The following is an 18528-nucleotide window of genomic DNA, read 5'->3' on the forward strand; positions in this document are numbered from 1 at the left end:
CAAGAGGCTTGCAGGTACATATCAGTCTCCATTATTCTTAAGCGTCATATTTTATCATCTTTCAAATACAGGTTTGTCAGAATTTATACTTTTCTGTATAAAAAGTTACAAACTCTCACAAAACATGTGTAAGAACAAAACTATAAAAATATCAGAAGTCCTATTAGTATAGTGACTTTTTTTCTACAATTTTCCCACCCTTCAAATATTTTTTTTTATTTTTTATTGATGTCTTAGTGTAGAGTTCTATGAATTACAGCACATGTATAGTTCAGGTAATTGCCACAAACGAGATGCAGAACAGTACCATCATCCCCAAAGAATTCCTTTGTGCTATTGCTTAAAAGTCATACCACATACCCATGCCCAGTCCCTGGCAACCACTGATTTGTTCTCCACCCTGTAGGTGTGTCTTTTCAAGAATGACATATAAATGGAACTGTGTAGTATGTAACCTTTTGAGACTGGCTTCTATCACTCAGCATAATGCCTTTGAGATTCATCCAACTTATGGAGTTTTATTCCTTTTTATTGTTGAGTAGTATTCTCTAACATGGATATACCACCACTTGTTTATCTATTCAAATATGTTTTAATATATTTGTATTAAATATAAATGGTATTTGTAGAATTGGTATAACATATTAAAAATTGTCCATATGAGGGGCTCCTGGGTGACTCAGTAGGTTGAGCGTCTGCCTTCGGCTCAGGTCATGATCCTGGGGTCCTGGGATCGAGTCCCACATCGGGCTCCCTGCTCAGCAGGGAGTCTGCTTCTCCTTCTCCTCTCCGCTCATGCTCTCTCTCACTATCTCTGTCGCTATCCCTGCCTCTCTCTTTCTCTCAATAAATAAAACCTTAAAAAAATAAAAATGAATAAAAAAATAATAAAAATTGTCCATATGATACAATAGGATTTTTTTGGGAACCAAGCAGGTCTAGATTCAAATATCAGTTCTGTTACTTACTAATCGTGGGCAAGTGAGAAAGTCTCTCTGAGATTCTGATTTGGCAGGGTGGGGGGTGAATGATACTTATTTCATAAGGTTCTAGAAGTAATTAAATAAGGTGAAAGCATGAAAAGGGTTTAGCACATAGTAAATAATCAATCATGTCTGTTTTCTCTCCCACCTTCTACCCAGTTAAGGTAGCACAGTGTATATTTTTAGAAATTTTTATTCTTCTGATTTTCAGGTGTAGAAACTCATAATATTGACATTCTTACAATCTGTTTTGTGAGCAGATGGGAGACAATCCATTGTACTATGCTTGGGTCAGAACTTTGCTGAGTGTAAATTCTTAATATGTTTCTAAGTGAGTGCAAAACACTAGTTTGCATATTTTTCTAGTACAAGGTTATCTTATTGGGTGAGTGTCTAGAGGCCAGGCATTTGGGAAACTTATTTTGAGCAGCACTAGCAGAACCAGGGGTCCATGTAATCTGACGGTGATATATGGTAGATACAGATTTCCTCTGGTCCTCATCATGCAGTCATAGCCAGCTGGAAAGAGGAGGCAATCCTTAAGCACAAAGAATGCTTGGGTGATTCAGACAGCACTGGTAAGCCTTCTGATGAAAATGATTCCTAAGCATCCTTATCTCACTTGATACTGGACTCCATTACTTGTCAGTAATTGATTTGTTGCAATTCCTGGAGCATAGCATTCGGCTTCCTTATCTGTATGAGCAAGAAGAAGCAATTAAATTCCTGACCCAAAGATAAAAATATGTGTGTGCTTAGACCAAACTCCCCATATTTTATTCATTTCATACTTCTGGCTGCACAGCTGAATAAGACTGTCCTTCAGTTTTAGTACAGTTGTATTGGCCAAGTAAATTGTTAAAGTTATGTGCCATTGATTCCATTTTAACTCATGCTTTCTGACTTTTACAACGAGGTAATAAAAATACACTTGGTCTCAAACTTAACTTTAAAGAGTTCAACTGGAAATCTTTCAGATTCAGAGGCATAGATATCATTAAAAATGAGTAAATATAACTTATTATTTCCTAATGTTATAATTTATGAGATAATCATCTGGATAGTTCAGCAATCAAGTATATTTGTATTGACCTTGTATAGGTTAATCCACTTGAAGTTGCTAATAATCCAACTATTTTACACCTGTAAAATGGCAAGTTCATATGGTTCAACCTAATAAAACATTCTAATTTGGAGACAGGACCTTAAGGGAGGTAACTAAGGTTGAATGAGCTCATAAGAGTGGGGGCCAAATCTGTTGGACTGTTGTTCTCATAAGGAGACGAACAGACACCAGAGTTCTCTCTCTCCGTGGAAACACAGAGGAAAGACCATGTAAGACCAAGGTGCAAAAGCACTGTCTACAAACCAGAAAGGGAAGTCTCATCAAAAACCAACTCTGATGGCACCTTGATTTCAGACTTCTAGCCTCCAGAACTGCAAAAATACAAATTTCTGTTGCTTAAGCTACCCAGTGTACAGTGTTTTGCTATGGCAGCCCAAGCAGACTGATCTTGGTGCCAATCCCCAGTCTCCCTTGGATCTTCCACTTCTGGCTCAGTAGCTAAACTGGATTATCCAATGTTAAAGGGAAGTATGGGCATATATTCCTCAAGCCTAGGGTCTCATTCCAGGTCCACTAAACGCCAAAATGAAAACTTGGTGTCACTCCAGAGCAGTTTTCATTTTGTGCTGCTGTAGAGTTACAAATAGGTATCTTGATGAGTAAAAACCTGATTTATTCAAATTGGACTCCACGCACACTGAAAGCCTCAATTACATGGAGTGGTTTTGGTGGTAGTATCCACACACAGCTTTCTGGAAGATAGGCAAGCTAAGACTGATGCTGTCATACCTCATTAGCAAAGTGGGGTAGTTGTGAGGATCAGAGGTATATGAGTAAAACACCTCCCCTTGTTTCTAGCATAGAGTAGTCACTCTAAATAGTTTTGTTGTTTCAATAAAACAAAAACATATTTCAAGAAAAGCCAGTACTGGGCATGGAGTGTCCCCAAGCAGGCAGGGGGATTAGTTCATAGCCAAGGCTGAGGATAGCTCCCGGCCCTTCCCAACCAGACAGCATGTTGGGGAAATTGAGAGCAGATGGGAGTGGCTCCTCCCTCTCCCGGGCAAGGGAACTACAACAGAGCTCCACCTGTGGAGACACTGTGGAGAGTGTCTTTTGTCCCCACCTGAGCAGTAGGGCTGGAGACAACTTCTGGAAACTGTGTGGCCCAGTGGCATTCAAGCCAAGAGGCAGACAGGCAAGAGCTGAGAGTCTACAAAGCAAAGCCAGTGGTCTGTTCAGTCAGGGGATGTGGGGTGCCAGTCAGCTTGAGTTAAGACAACAAAGAGCTTTACTGGCTTTACAGCTGCCTCTCCTGCTACATGTGGGCAGGGAATCTAATTTGTAACCCCACTTATTGCTGAATACAGCAGTCAGCCCATCCAACCAGTGACCCTAACCTAGAGCACACAGGAAACTGCATAGCCTAGTCTGCAGGCTTATATACAGTGCCACTTGAACAGACAGCACAGCCCTTGGCTTCCCCATTACACAGAGCAAAACCTCATCTGACCATGGAATTCAGTGCACACTCTGATTCATGTTTCCAGATAATGAGCTTTACAGATCTTGGGTCCTACAATGCCAACCTGCCAGTTCAGGGAAGCTAATTCATAGCCTCATCTACTACTGAAAATACTACCTGGTGCCAGCCATCTAGTAAGCCTGAACAGAGAATCCAGGAAAGTGGAGTCCATCCTAAACTTCTCTTAGCTAGAGAGCCAAGTCAGCAGTCTTATCTAACTATTCTCAGTCCGCTCCCCCCATCCTCAGACTCAGACTTTTGCCTCACCCAAAAATAGACCATAATATCAGGCTCCACCTGCCCAAAGACATTGCCAGGAGACACACAGAAACCCAACCTGAGCTGACTGGTGAAGAACTGTCTCTGTCAAAGCAACCCTGTAAAGTCTGGAAGAGGAGCCCGATTACTCAAATGTGCAGATACCAACATAAGGAATCAAGGATCACAAAAGATCAGGTAAATAGGACAACACCAAAAGAAATTAATAAAGCTCCAATAACTGACCCAAAAAATGGAGATATGTAAGGTATCAAAGAATTCAGAAGAATTCTTTAAGAAAGTTTAGTGAAAGATAAGAAAACACAGACAACTAAACAAAATTAAGAAAATGATGCATGAACAAAATGAGAGGTTTGACAGAGGAAGAATAACCTTCAAAAAAAAAAAAAGTCAAACAGAAATCCTAGAGTTGAAAAATAAACAACTGCATTGAAAAATTCAGTAGAATTTCAAAAGTAGACTCAACCATGCAGAAGAAAGAATTATACTCTGGAGAATAAGATATTGAAAATTACCCAGAAGAGCAAAAGGAGAGAAAAAGAATGAAGAAATCTTATGGGAATTATAGGATACAATGAAAAGAAACAACATTCACATCATGAGAATTCCAGGATAAAAGAAAGAGAAAGGGTCAGAAAGTATATTTAAAGCAATAATGGCTGAAAACTTACCAAAACTGGGGACATTTCTGATCCACAAGGCCCAAAGAACGCCAAATTGGTTGAACCTGAGTAGGGATATATTGAGACACATTATAACTAAATTGTGAACAATCAAAGAAAGGTATATATATTATAAAGGTATAGTTGTCAAAACAGTATTGTACTGGCATAGAAACAGACAAATAGGCCAATGAAGAAAAGACAGTATCTTCAATAAATGGTACTGGGAAATTGAATATTCACATATAAAAGAATGAAACTGAAGCCATATCTTACCCATCACAAAAATGAACTCAAAATGGATTAAAGACTTAAGTTTAAGACCTGAAACCATGAAACTCCTAGAAGAAAAAATAGGAATAAACATCCTTGATATGTACCTAGGTGATGATTTTTTGAACATGATACTTGAAGCATAAACAACAAAATCAAAAATAAACTACATCAAACTAAAAAGTTTTTGCACAGCAAAATAAACCATCAACAAAGTGAAAAGACAACCAATGGAATGGGAAAAAATATTTGTAAACCATACATCTAATAAGGAGTTAATTTTCAAAATATATAAAGAATTCATACAACTCAGTAGCAAAAAACCAAATAACCCAATTAAAAATGGGCAAAGGACCTGAATGGACATTTCTCCAAAGAGATATACAAAAGGCTAACAGGTACATGAAAAAATGTTTGACATCACAAGTCATTAGGGAATGCAGATTAAAACCACAGTGAGATATCACCTCGTGCTTATTAGAATGGCCACCATCAAAAAGATAAGAGATAACAGATGCTGGTATGGATATAGAGAAAAGGGAATCCTTGTGCACTATTGGTGGGATTAGCCACTGAGGAAAATAGTAAGGAAGATCTTCAAAAATTTAAAACTAGAACCACTATATGATCCAGCAATTCCACTTCTGAGAATATATCCAAAGGAAATGAAAAACCTATCTTGGAAAGGTATCTGCACCCCCATGTTCATAGCAGCATTATTTACAATAGCCAAGACATGGAAACAATTTAAATGTCCATTGGTGAGTCAATGGATAACATTTTGTGGTATATATATATATAGATACAACAGAATATTATTCAAACATAAAAAAAACAAAGAAATCTTACCATTTGCAACAACATGGTTGGATCTTGAAGACATTATGCTAAACAAAGTAAATCAGAGAAAGACAAATACCGCATGACCTCACTTACATGTGGAATCTAAAAGCAAGCAAACGAAAAAGACAACAAAAAAATCAACTCATGGGGAAGAGATCAGACCTATGTTTACCAGGGATGGAAGGTGTGGGGAGGAGGAATTGGAGGAAGGTGGTCAAAAGCCACAAACTCCCAGGTAGAAGATAAATAATTCCTGAGGATGTAATGTACAACAGCTAACACTGTTGTATGATACATAGAAAGTTAAGAGAGTAAATCCTAAAAGTTCTCATCACAAAGAGAAATTTTTTCTTTTTTTTCTTTCTTTTCTCTTTATTGTGTATGAGAAGACAGATGTTAGCTCAATCTATTGTGGTGTCATTTCACCATACATGTAAATCAAAGCATAATGCTGATTGCCTTAAACTAATACAGTGATGTACTTCAACTACTTCTCAGTAAAACTGGGAAAAAAAAAAAAAGAGTTCCTCCAAAAAACGTGAAGGGCTTCTATTAATAAAAGCAGTAGTTCCCCAAGATACCCTATTTTATGAGACTTTTATGAAGTTAATTAAGATTTTACTATTCACGTTCTTCTATTTTTATTAGAGATCCATATGAGCCAGAAGAATATTAAAGCAAGTCATCAGTGAGTGGAAAACAAACTAAAATATTTTATTCTTACCCATTACATTAAATTGAAGACATTGTTACATTTGAAGCGTTGCTTACAATAATAAAATTGATATAATAAAATACGATTAATCAATACATGATTTAATAACAAAAAGTGATAATCAGAAGAGTTAACATAACAATACAAGCACAGTGATATGCTTCTCTTCCAAAAACTTCCCCCAACTTTCTTTTAAAGTGTTACAACATATAAACACTTGTATTTTAGAGGTAATGCTTCCTGCTCCTTACTCTCTTTCAGTGCAGTAATTAAGACATTATTTTCTTTCCTTGACCAAAAAATTATTTTTCTTGCTTATTGTTGCAAGTCCATAGGGTGAAAAGTCCAGTAATTCAATAATCCATTCAAGTATGACGAAATTTACAGCAGAAATTGATTAAGCCAGAAGCCTTTGTGCCCTCACTAAAATAACATTCTAAAAATTATCTGATTCTAAACTAACAGTTGATTATGGTCCATATATGAACATAAGGAACCATTTTGAGTGTCTAGTTTCGTTATGTCTTTGTTTCAATCATTATCCAGTACACTGAAGGACAACCAAACAAATGCTAATTACCATTCACAATCTGTATCGTTGACAAAGGACCTGCAGCTGTCATCGGCATAGTCTGCCCCACATTTTCCAAAACACCTCTAAAGAAGCTCCGTTTCTCATTGTTAGCAGGATTTGTGATTTGTTTAGGACAGTCCTCATTTATCATAGCACAAGTAATGACTTTCAGGTGTCTTCAAGTAACATGAAGTTACATAGACAATTGAGCAAGATTTTATGCAGGCACATTTCCAAATGGATCAATGAAAGTTTTGCTGATCCAACAGTAGCAGGATTAATTATACCAGAAGAGTAATAATAACTGTGATGATCACTTATTGTCATGAATGGCCTAGACTCTGTGTTGCATCTTGGTGAAGTAGGCAGCCTTATCCTCATTTTAGGGTACTGTAGAAACTAAGAAATTAAAATGACTTCACCAAGTTCCCGTAATTATGAACCTACAGAACAAAAATATCTGTTGAGTCCTCAGTCCCTGGCCTTAACCACCCACTTCACTGACACATTCCGATGTCCTTATCTTTAATAATTGTTTAAAGTTATTCTCAGGGAACTCAAATATTTTGAAACTTCCCCCCATGTAATGGATCCGACTTACATTTTACCAAGCACTGTGGGGTTTTTTAATGATTTAAATATATGGTAAATAATCTAATATTCATAGATGTGGAAACAGACCAGACAGCAAATAATCTGAGTTTTTTTTTGAGTTGGAACTCAGTGCTGGCGAGAAAATTCAGCACCCATTTAGATTAGGCATTTTCTCCTCCTAATTACGATATATTTCCTAATGCAGAGTTGCCCAATGCTTTGATATTTCCAAAGCATTTAACAAATATAAGCCTTTTGATGTCTTTGTAAAGATTCACTAACTCAATTTTACAGATGAGCAAACTGAGATTTAGAGAGGCTGATTGCCATGGCCACACAGTATGATCAGCATGTTTCAATTAACTTTTGCTAACTCAATAATTTAAAATTTTATTTTAATATAGGAGTGTTCAATTGATAACACATTAAATTTTTCTATTCTTTCGCAGCCTTAATGTCTTATAAATTTTAACTCTTTTACTTAGTCTATCAATTTCATGCCTATACCTTCAGTGAAATATAACTAGATTTAATATGTGCTCTAGTAAAATGTGTGCTTGGTTTGTGATAACTGTTTTGAAAGTGAAAACTTAAAATAATACTGGAAATGTAGAAGAATACAATCAGCTGTAATGCAATCAGAGTAAGGCATTTTTAAGATATCTCAGAGGTTCTAACTGAAGATAAATACTACTTGTCCAGATCAGAAGTTTCTGGCCTCTGAGATAAACATCCCATTACAGCTGGAACCTCAAAGATAGACATACACATTACTACAGTGGCTGATTTTCCTCCTGTTTTCTTGAGAACACAGCTTCCTCCTACATCAAGCACAGAAGATTTTTATGTGAAGATGCAGTGCACTATGATTTCCATAATAAGAGGTCAAGGTATAATCCCAAAAGTGCCTAGCTCTCTTTAGTTTGCCTTTGAGGATGCTGTATCTTTATATTTATATGAACAAATTTAAGCACTTTTCTTGTGTTAACCAGTCCTACAACTTATTCCTTAAGTATCCAGGATGTTCTCTATATCAGATTGTTTGGGAGTTAGTAAACTAGTGTATTCGCTCCTTCTCAAGATCCAGTTCAATAAAGACCTGTCAAGATATTGCCTTTTGTAGTTCAATAATTATTAGAATGAATTACCAGATGCCTTTACTTATTCTGAAAGCAATTACCTGGTCTATTAAAAAAAAAAATCTCTTTCCAAATCAATTCCCATTAGATCTTCCACCAATCTATATGTTAATATTTAAAGTTCCTCATTAGTACAAAGTCATCTAACTTTTCACACTCATGAATCTCCTCAAACATCTGCAGCTCAGGTTTAGCATTATGAGCATTTTCATTGTTGTCTTTGTCATTGATTTTGTCATTGTTGTTGTCAAGGAGGACTCCATTCTTTTGGAGATGTTTCCTTAGTTTGTCTTGTATAAAGTCTTCTGAATCCTTCATACCTCACCATCTCAGCTATGCACTGAAAGTAATGTTATTTTTTCTGTTTTGGCACCGTGGAATGAGAAAAGTTCAGGAAAATGCCCTGGCTTACCTCTGAGTTACTTGAAACACATGGAAACCCAATGCTTAGCATTCTGTATCTTCATTAGTCCTTGGAAATGTTCAGCCATCTTTGCCAAAACCATTCTGTCTATTAACTAATGAGGGCCAAATCCTTGGATGTTAATGGAAAAATCTCAGTCTGCCTCTCTTGCTAGTCACAGATTTATTGTACAGAACCCAATTGGTAATAATCTTGAGGAGCTAGGTACATCTCCAGTTCCCTTCCAGCAAGCACCTTAGATTTTCTAAGTTAAAGAAGGACACATTCATTTACCTAATTATCCACAGTCAATGCTTGGCTTCCCAAGGACGATTCATTCAGTTGGTCTTTGCACTGTTATCAGCATAAACATCCACCCCAAATTTTTGTACATTTGTCTTCTGTTTGTGGATGAGAAATTTATAAACCATATAGACAAAGACAACAACTTCACATGCTGGTCTAGCACCTTATTAGTTCTTATCAGAACATTAGTATTGAAATGGGAAGATGAGAGATATTGCAATGGATAAACGACTCCCCCCAAGATTTGTCTCAGTATTTATCATGGTTCATGTTTTATGGGTGAAGAAACAGAGTGAGATCAGAGTGGTTGTTAGGACATGGGCAAATAAATATAATATGAATCACTGGAAGTTGGAAAATAGAAGTTATAAACGCCATATTTTTTTATCTAGATTATCCACCTTGGTTGGAGCTGAATAGGAAGAATTTGCAGGACAGGACAATGTTTTCAGAAAGATTGACTGTTATAATATATTTTAAAGCAAAAGGAGGTGCCTAAGAATTAAATTAAGAATTTAGGCAAGGATTCCAAAGGATTAACTATGAGCAGTGCTGTTGTTAATCTAGAAACAGTGGGAAGGTAAATTAAAAATTGAGGTAGGATTCCCAAGGGCTCTTTGAAGTTGAAAAGGTGTATTTTGGAAAAGAATTAGCTTAAATAATGTATAAGAAAATAAAGTGAAAAAACATACTAAACCAGTACATTCTTTGGGCTAGGTACTTTACATGGTCTCATTTAATTGTCAAAATAAGCCCAGAGACGGGAAATTGGAGGGAGAGATGAACCATGAGAGTCGATGGACTCTGAGAAACAAACTGAGGGTTCTAGAGGGGAGCGGGGAGGGGGGATGGGTTAGCCCGGTGATGGATCAGGGTTAAGGAGGGCACGTACTGCATGGAGCACTGGGTGTTATACGAAAACAATGAATCATGGATCACCACATCAAAAACTAATGATGTATTGTATGGTGACTAACATAACATAATAAAATAAAATTTTTTAAGAAAAGCGCAGAGGTAAGAAAAATTAGTTCATTTTGTCCCCCCAAAAAGCTCAGACTCAGGAAACTAAAGTAACCAGCCCAAGGGCACATAACTCATGCTTTTTCATCCATTTCACATCATTTCTATGAATAACCAATCTGTTCAAATATTCATGGAAGTTGAACTTAATGTTGGTATCCTTATAATGTGAGTTAAGATTCAGTATTAACTTCGAATTTCAGCATTGGATCATTAATCAACCATGAATCGGTCAATAACACTATTTGACTGTCCATGTCTAATGTGGACAAATGATGGGGATGTTGTGGAAAATACTATCTTATTCCCGAGATGGATAGCTTCTGAAAAAGAAGACAGAATGTGCATAAACCTATAGGAAAATGTATACACCTATAGAAATATGGATACACCCAGAATCATTTTGTAAGTCAAAAATTAGAAGGAGGTGACTGGTGATAGATGTTGGAGTGACCTGAGTTAAGGTAGTCTAGATATGTTTATGTCTACAAGTCAAATTTTGTAACATTTAAACATGATATAGGTGTTCGCTATGTGCCAGACATAATTGAGCATCATTAATCCTCCTATCAACCTTGTAAAGTAGGTACTAATATTATCCTGATTTTACTGGTGATGAAACTGAAGTAGAAAAAAGTCAAGCATCTTGGCTAGTTTTCCAGAGCTGGTAAGTGGCGGATCTGGGATTTGAACTGAAGTAATATGAGAACTGCTGCTCTTACATTAACCTTCTACCTTCAATGTTGGTATGTCATGTTAAGTAGGCAGTCTATGTTTACCTTAGGGTATAAAGATTATGATTCCCTAGTCCCTGACATACATCTTATATGTGAACATACTTCACCATTATTCTTAGAGGAATAGATTCATTAATTTATTTGACAGATATTTACTGAATACCTACAATGTGGCATACACTGCTCATGCTGGGGACAGAACAGTGAACAGGACAGACAAGGACCCTGCTTTGTCACACTCACAGTACTAGGCACTCAATACATGTTAACAATGCAGTACATGCATTTTAATTTCAAATTCAATTTGAAATTTTAAATTCAAATTTAAATTCAAAAGTAATATATGTTTTCATTGGCTTGTATCGATTGTATCGATTACCTACATCACTCTCCTTAATTCAAATACAGATACAGATAACATACAGTCTATGTTAACAATGCAGTACCTGCATTTTAATTTCAAAAGTAATATATGTTTTCATTGGCTTGTATCGATTACCTACATCACTCTCCTTAATTCAAAATTACCCTTAAAAGCTACCCTTAAAAATTAAGACCATTTTTCCCAAAATTCTATTAATTAGAAAGGTTTGGAAGATTCCTATGTACAGCCAGAAGAGCAGTTTAAACACTCTTACAGTCTTAAAATGATTCTCTGAATGGGGCTTTAAATCATGTGCCTTTGTAGTAGTTACATTTTCATAATATGGTAAGCCACTCTTGTCCATTAAGGAACCGTTTCCTCCCACTGCCCCAAATTGCTTATTATACATGTTGTTCAGTGTCTTTTATCTAGTAAGTAGTTATTAAATGATGTTTAATAACATGTGGTGGATAAGGTAACCCTCATTAAAGGCAATTCACACTGCCATTGCTTCTGCCAAATACTAATCAGTTGCCAAATTTAAACGGCCTTATTAGCCTACCAATGTCGCTTTTTCCTGATGATAAAGACCCACCTCTAAAAATCAAGTACAACCCACTAAAATGAATGAATATTCCAGAAACCTGCTAAAGTAATCTACATTTTAATGAGACAGGAAGGGCTCTACCAATATTTTCATCCCCTTGTCTGTAACATAACGCTTCCTTACCTGCTCTCTAGAGTGGAAGATGTGAGCAGTGTCAGGCTCTGCTAAGGTCCTCCCCCACCTCCACCCCCAAGTTTGCTGCCTAAGCTTGCACGCAGGGGCCCACATGGCATCACGAAATGGGTTCTTTACATATATGCAGCTACTTACGGAGCTATGCACACGCGTGTATGCCCATGTAGGGGTGTGTTTTGTCCGCATGTGGTGTGAGCCCACGTTGGTCTCCCTCTCCTTTCCCCTGACCTGGGGGAATCCCGGCAATTCCCCAGAACTCGGGGAATAGCGAGATGAGGCAAATAGCCCTTTTCCGTTCCCTTGTGGCAGGCACCGCTGGGTGCCAGGAACCTGCAATGCCTCCTCTCACAAGCAGCTTAAGGGAGACTGACTGAAGATGAGCAAGTGGAGAATACATGAAGGAGGAAGGGGCCATGGTACAAGAGATGATTGCTTCTGGAGCTACTGAACTATGATTGTGTTTCTACATGCAAAGCCCTAGGAAGCTAGAGGGGAGGCAGAGAAACTCCGAATCTAAAATGCTCTGAGATTATTTTTCTAACAGTGCCTGGAAACCACTGCTTGGCGTGTGTCCTGCGCGGGGTTAAGGAATCCAAGGGAGCGCCGGGTGAAACTCGCAGCGCGGCATCCGGCACTTTGAGCTTCGGTGGGGTTTGCGCTCCGAAGACGCGGCCACGCATCATTTTCCCAGGCGTTGTGCGGGTTTCTTAAACAGCCCAGTTGCTGCCTCAGAAAGGAGTTTCTAGAAGCTCCTTCTCTGCTGCCTCCCCTCCCCCTCCCCTTTTTCGGTTTTTACCCCCGCGAGGAGCTTCTCGAGCTCCACTGCGTCCGCCCTCCGAGGGGCACAGGTGCCGCTGTCCCGGCTTCTGCCGCCTGGTCCGCCGACGCCGCCTCCTCCGGGCGGGCCCGGGGGACTTCACCAGGCGCTGCTGCAACGTGAACGGTCTCTTGCTGGGCGCTGCGGCCGCTGCCGGTCGCCCGGGACTCCCCGCCCTCCCGCGCGACCCCGCGCCCGGGCGGGCGGCGCTTGCGGCGGGCGGGGGGCGGGGAGGGGAGCGGGGGCTCGTCTGGGGGTAGCCGCCTCCTCTGCAGCCTGCTGGCGCCTCGAAACCCGAACCTGCCTCCGCCTCTTCCTCCAGCGACTCCATCCCTCCTCCCGCGCCTCGTCGTCCCGCCGCCCCCGCCGCCGCCGCGCCCCCGGTGGCTGCCTCGGCGGACCCGGGAGGGGGCCCGCCGCGTCCGCCGCCCGCTTGGCTTGGCCCGGCCCGGGAGGCGTGCATGCCCCTGCTGCCCGCCGCGCTCACCAGCAGCATGCTCTATTTCCAGATGGTGATCATGGCAGGGACGGTGATGCTGGCGTACTACTTCGAGTACACCGACACGTTCACCGTGAACGTGCAGGGCTTCTTCTGCCACGACAGCGCCTACCGCAAGCCCTACCCGGGCCCGGAGGACAGCAGCGCCGTGCCCCCCGTGCTCCTCTACTCGCTGGCCGCCGGGGTTCCCGTGCTCGTGGTAAGCCCGGGGGTGCCCGCCCTCGCGTCGACTCCCTTCGGTCCCCCCTCACGTTCAGGGTGGAGGCCCCGCTGAGGGTCGGGGCGCGGCGGCTTTGCCTTCTAAGTTCCTCCAAGTTGTGGGCAGCCCCTTCCCCAGAGGACATTCTTCTAGGGCGCGTCAGGGCTGGGTGCGAAGGAAGCCCGCATCTCTCCCCCACATGCCGCCCCCGCAACCCCCCTGCTGTGGCTGCAGGGTTAGGGTGACTGGGAGGAGGAGGATGGGAGGGATGGGGGCTTTGCGAAGTGATGGATGGGGGTCGGGGCCGGGGAGGAGGTGAGCCCTCGGATGAATTTTTACTTCATCCACTCAGTGGCCTTGCTCCGCCGGGCGCCGGCTCTCTGCGACTGGAAGCTGAGGAGCAGCGGGCCAGCGAGGAGGAGAGGGCATCAGTCCCAGGGGTGTGGAAGGGACTCCTGCTTCCCGAGTCCTGGCGCGCATTCCCGTTTTACCACCCCCTTCCCTTTCAGATGAAAGTGCCAGGGGGACTAAGCTGACCAGGGAACAAATATCTAAAAAAAAAAAAAAAAATTGAAAACTGCTAAATGAAGAGGCTCCGACAGCAGTGCTCGCTGAAAAGCAGGAGCTGTGTCCAAATGACAAGATACATTTAAAGGCTGCTCCACTCTCTGGGCAGCTGAAGTCCTTTTCTCTGATAGCTTCGCTTAGAATGCCTTGTGGATTTATGGACTCTGTGTGTGTGCGTGTGTGTATACAGGCGCACGCACACACGTACACACAGATCTACATATGTAATTATTAAGATGGTGATCACATAATAATTTACATATGTGAATATGGTATAAAGTTATTGGTAGGAAAATTGGTGGTGTTTCTTCAGAAAATGTTATGGTTCCTCTGTTATTGTCAAAGTATTGGAGGTATCCTTCCAATGGTACGGCTTCTCTCTTTCAACTCTCAACAGATAACAAATAGGAAATTAGGAAATGAAGAGGAAAGGGAAAAGGAAGTCTTATTTCAGTGGTTGAATGTGTAAATTTCACAAATGAATGTTGAGAACATCAGTGGTATCTACTGGGTTTGGATATTCATGTTTATTTTGATTTTAGGGGAAATGATTTCATATTTTTCCAAATAATGAGAGGTTCCTAACACACATAATGGAATTCTACCAAGGAACTTCTTGGTAACTTCAAAGTAACTTCGTTTATCACAGGTACCATGATAGTTGACTTTGAGTTCAGCTCCAGCATACTGGTTTGAAAAGTGTCAGACCTTGCACCAGAAAATGTTTTGTTTTTTAATATTGAAATGTGCTAAAAATCCACCTTCGTGTTTGTGTTCTCTCTCTTCCATTTGAAAAGCTGATAGAGGAAAGAAAATTTAGTCATTTTGGGGAATTCTTTTTCCTTTCTGCAGACGGGTTCTCAGGCACATGTTTTCTGGCAGACTGAATAGCTCAGAGATTTTTCTGGGATTTTTTGTTTTTAAAGAAAAAAAGTCTGTCACTTTCAGGTCCCTGGTTTGGCTGTAACCATAATCAATAATGTCTGTAACTTGTCCCTTGGTAATTACCATTCTGTGTCTTATTTAAATGAGGTAGCACCTTTCAGATCCTACCCAGCCATCCGTGGTGGCAGGTGCCAGTTAGAGACGAGAACATATTGGCCCTAAGATGTTGATTATTTCCCACTTAGGGGGAAGCTAGAAGGAGAAAGGGAATCAGTCATTATTGAGTGCCTACTCTGCTGGGCACACGAGCTATGACTGCATTTATTCTCAGAGCGTTCCTCTCCAGATGACATTTAAGGACATTGAGGTTCAGATAATAAAATGGAGACACCTGAAAATAAAAATGGGTGGGTGTGATGTTTGTATGCCCATAGGACTGATGCCAAATGCCATCCTACTTCTACTACATCCAAAGAACACGTTCTGTGGGAGAAGACGAGAGATGGCTAATGCGGCAGGCATACAGAATAAAAATTGAGGGTTTTTTAAAGGGAGGATCTGACTTGCTTTCCATGTTTTGACATTCAGTTCTTTAGTTGCAAGACAAAGAATTGGGGGGGGGGCTCCATCTGAAGAGAAGGAAGTGTTGGATCCTAAAGGCTCGCGGTGCTGCTGGCCCTTTTTTCCCCTTCTGCTTTTCCAAATAGTACGCTCTCGCAACGGGAGAGGTTGGGAATGGTAATGGCCTCTCTGCCTTTCCATTCTTCTGAAGAACACTGGCTTAGCACAGTCACTTGACATGAAAATAATATTATTAGTAATAATAACACTAGTCGTGCCCATCATTTGTTGAATTATATACCTTATACCTGTCTACCATTTGCATTATCTATGAAAGCAGTTGTTATTATTGTCACCTAATATTTGCAAAAACTGAGGCTTACAAAGATAAAGTAACCTGCCCAAGGTCTAGGGCTAAAAATGTTATACTCAGAATTTTAACCCTACTTTGTCAAATTCCCAAGTGGAGGTCTTTTCTATTATAACATACAAATGCAGTTTACTAATAAGTTATTCTTCTAAATAAACGCCTCGGTCTCTTTCCCCATCTCTTACACTTCTTGGACTGTAGTGATAAAGGTTCTTCATACTGTATATTTTTTAACCTTCAAAAGTCATTTTTTAAGTCTTTAGATTAATTTGAAAACTAGCTCTCCTTACTACCACAAGCTGTGGTTTTGTTTCATACTTGCTAAATTCATTTATCTAGAAATCAAAAGCAATATAATCTTTTCAGTTTTATCACTTTTATGTAGTGTTGATTTGGAGCCCAGGTTTGGAATCTAACAAATTTGGATTCAGATCCAAAGTACATCCTGCTGCTATGTTAACAGTTGGGAACTCTACTTGCTGTGTAACCTTGAACAACTTATTTAAGCTTGTTAAGCCTCAATTTCCTAAGTCACAGGATTTTGTATATTCAATTAGATATAATATATAAATGTCATACTTGGCCCATAGTGGATACTTTATAAGAGATAAGAGATCAGTAAATCATTGGCATTATTAATGAAATGATAATTCAGTAAATGTTTATTGAATTCCTGTGTTGCAAGCACAACATCAGACAGAGTAGAGGTTACAAAGGAGACTTCAGAAATAAACCAAATTCCTGAGGCTTTTACTGCCTAATTTGGGAAATTAGGTAAATATGCCAAGGTCATAATATAAATCACCATAATAGAAGAAGTGTGTACACACACACACACACACCACAAAGACCTCTGGTGGTTCAGAAGAGGACAAGCTCGTTTTTATTTGGAGGGGTGAGGAAAGACTTCACGTAGAAAATGGTGGCAAGTCAAATGGTGACTTGAAGAAGAGGCTGGAATGGAGTTTGAGTCAGGACACCACAGAAGCAGCTACATGGAGAGCCACTTGGTAACAGAAAATGAAGGTTGTACTCTTGAAACAGCAAGTGGTTTGTCTTGTTTCTAAGAGTGGTGTGTGGGGAACACAGAGGGTATACGGTGAATAGGAAGACTTGGGTCTCACGGATGAGTCCTGGAATGCCAGGCTGAAAGGTTTTCTCAATTTGTTTGGAACTGACTGGGGACATTGTCTGGTGAGTGGTGTTTTAGGACATTTTGGGGACAGTAGTATAGGGCTCTTCTATTATTAAAATACCTATATAAGAATTTTAAACTCTTTATCCTCACCTCTGTCTTGTGTTGTGAAATACTACTTTGTGTTTGCAGAAAATGCCTGTAACTTGGGCTCATTTACAAAGATGACATGTTTTATAAGCTCCTTGAAAACGTCCCATTCAGTGTGATCTGTATAGCATTTGCCAAAGCACCACATACATAATTTATAGATATAAATTTAATTAGTGATCTTTGATTTTTCATCGATTAAAAGAACTGGTGATGACAGTGTTTTCTGTGCCCCAAATTTGGATACAGTGGCCATGAGCAGCTATTGTTCCTTAGATCATTAAGCAACACAGGTGATTTGAAGGAGACCAGAGCTAGAACATTCATCTTCATAGAGCCAGAACCAAGGCAGAGAAAACCAGCAGTGAACAGGGCAGATTCGAGTGTTAGGAAACATCTCTAATTCTTTATGTCTGCATCCTCAGGAAATTCCCTCTTGACTCTGAAACTCTGAGGGATGCAGCTGCTGCTGTTGTCCCAAGGGTGTGGAGTCACTCATTGTGGCAGGGGTAGATGATGACGCAAAGGCATCTCATGTCTAGAGCTCTGTCTTGTTAGATCAAAGTGCCTGAAGCTTTCTCATAGACCTTCTTCTGTGAACCTCATCCTGAGTGCTCGCTCCTATTTCTACTCCTGGGACACGTGCCTGTGGCATGGTGTGGAGAAGCACAGTTTTGTGTGTCAGACAACCCTGAATTCTTATCTGCATTTCTCTCACTTACTCTATGTGTGACCTTGGGCTACATTTTCTTATTCATAAACTGGAGATAAAAATGCCTACCTCTTGAGAGGCAGTGCATCTAGAGGTTAAGATCACAGACTCTAGAGTCTGGGTTTGAAAGCCCAGATCTGCCACTTTCCCACTGTGGGAACCTGAGCCAGTCTTTCTGTGCTTCAGTTTCTTCCGCTGTAAAATGGAGATAATATGAGTATTGGCCTCACAGGATTATGATGAGTATGAGATGGCTTCACATATGTGTCTGAGGAGTACCCAGCTAAATATGTTAGCTACCAATAGGATGATTAATCAAGATAATCTATTTAAGGCACCTAGCAAAGTGCATTTGTCAGTGGATTCCAGAGCTGATAAAATATTAGAGGTGGGCAGAGGCCACTT

General features: G+C 40.2%; 1 protein-coding gene and 1 long non-coding RNA gene across 5 annotated transcripts in view; one reads left to right on the forward strand and one right to left on the reverse strand.

The window, feature by feature from the left end:
* Nucleotides 1-1169: 1169 nt before the first annotated feature.
* Nucleotides 1170-13666, reverse strand: LOC141373410 (uncharacterized). Its single transcript, XR_012379350.1, has 3 exons — nt 13533-13666; nt 4525-4580; nt 1170-1679 (listed from the first exon to the last, which is right to left on the reverse strand). It is a non-coding gene; the product is annotated as an uncharacterized lncRNA (long non-coding RNA).
* Nucleotides 11283-18528, forward strand: part of PLPPR5 (phospholipid phosphatase related 5) — a 119083-nt gene continuing 111837 nt past the window's right edge. The window contains exons 1-2 of one of the 4 annotated variants that reach the window (XM_073896263.1): nt 11283-13171; nt 13555-13743. In XM_073896263.1, the coding sequence (XP_073752364.1) occupies nt 13555-13743 (189 nt within the window). In that variant the 5' untranslated portion in view covers nt 11283-13171. Of the gene's footprint in view, nt 13172-13234; nt 13744-18528 lie in introns of those variants that run through there. The other 3 variants (XM_073896264.1, XM_073896262.1, XM_073896261.1) reach the window with 3 other exon arrangements.

This window comes from Callorhinus ursinus, unplaced genomic scaffold (genome assembly GCF_003265705.2).
Source record: "Callorhinus ursinus isolate GAN/ISIS: 27379988/994484 unplaced genomic scaffold, GSC_fseal_2.0 scaffold9, whole genome shotgun sequence".
Classification (NCBI taxonomy): Eukaryota; Metazoa; Chordata; class Mammalia; order Carnivora; family Otariidae; genus Callorhinus; species Callorhinus ursinus.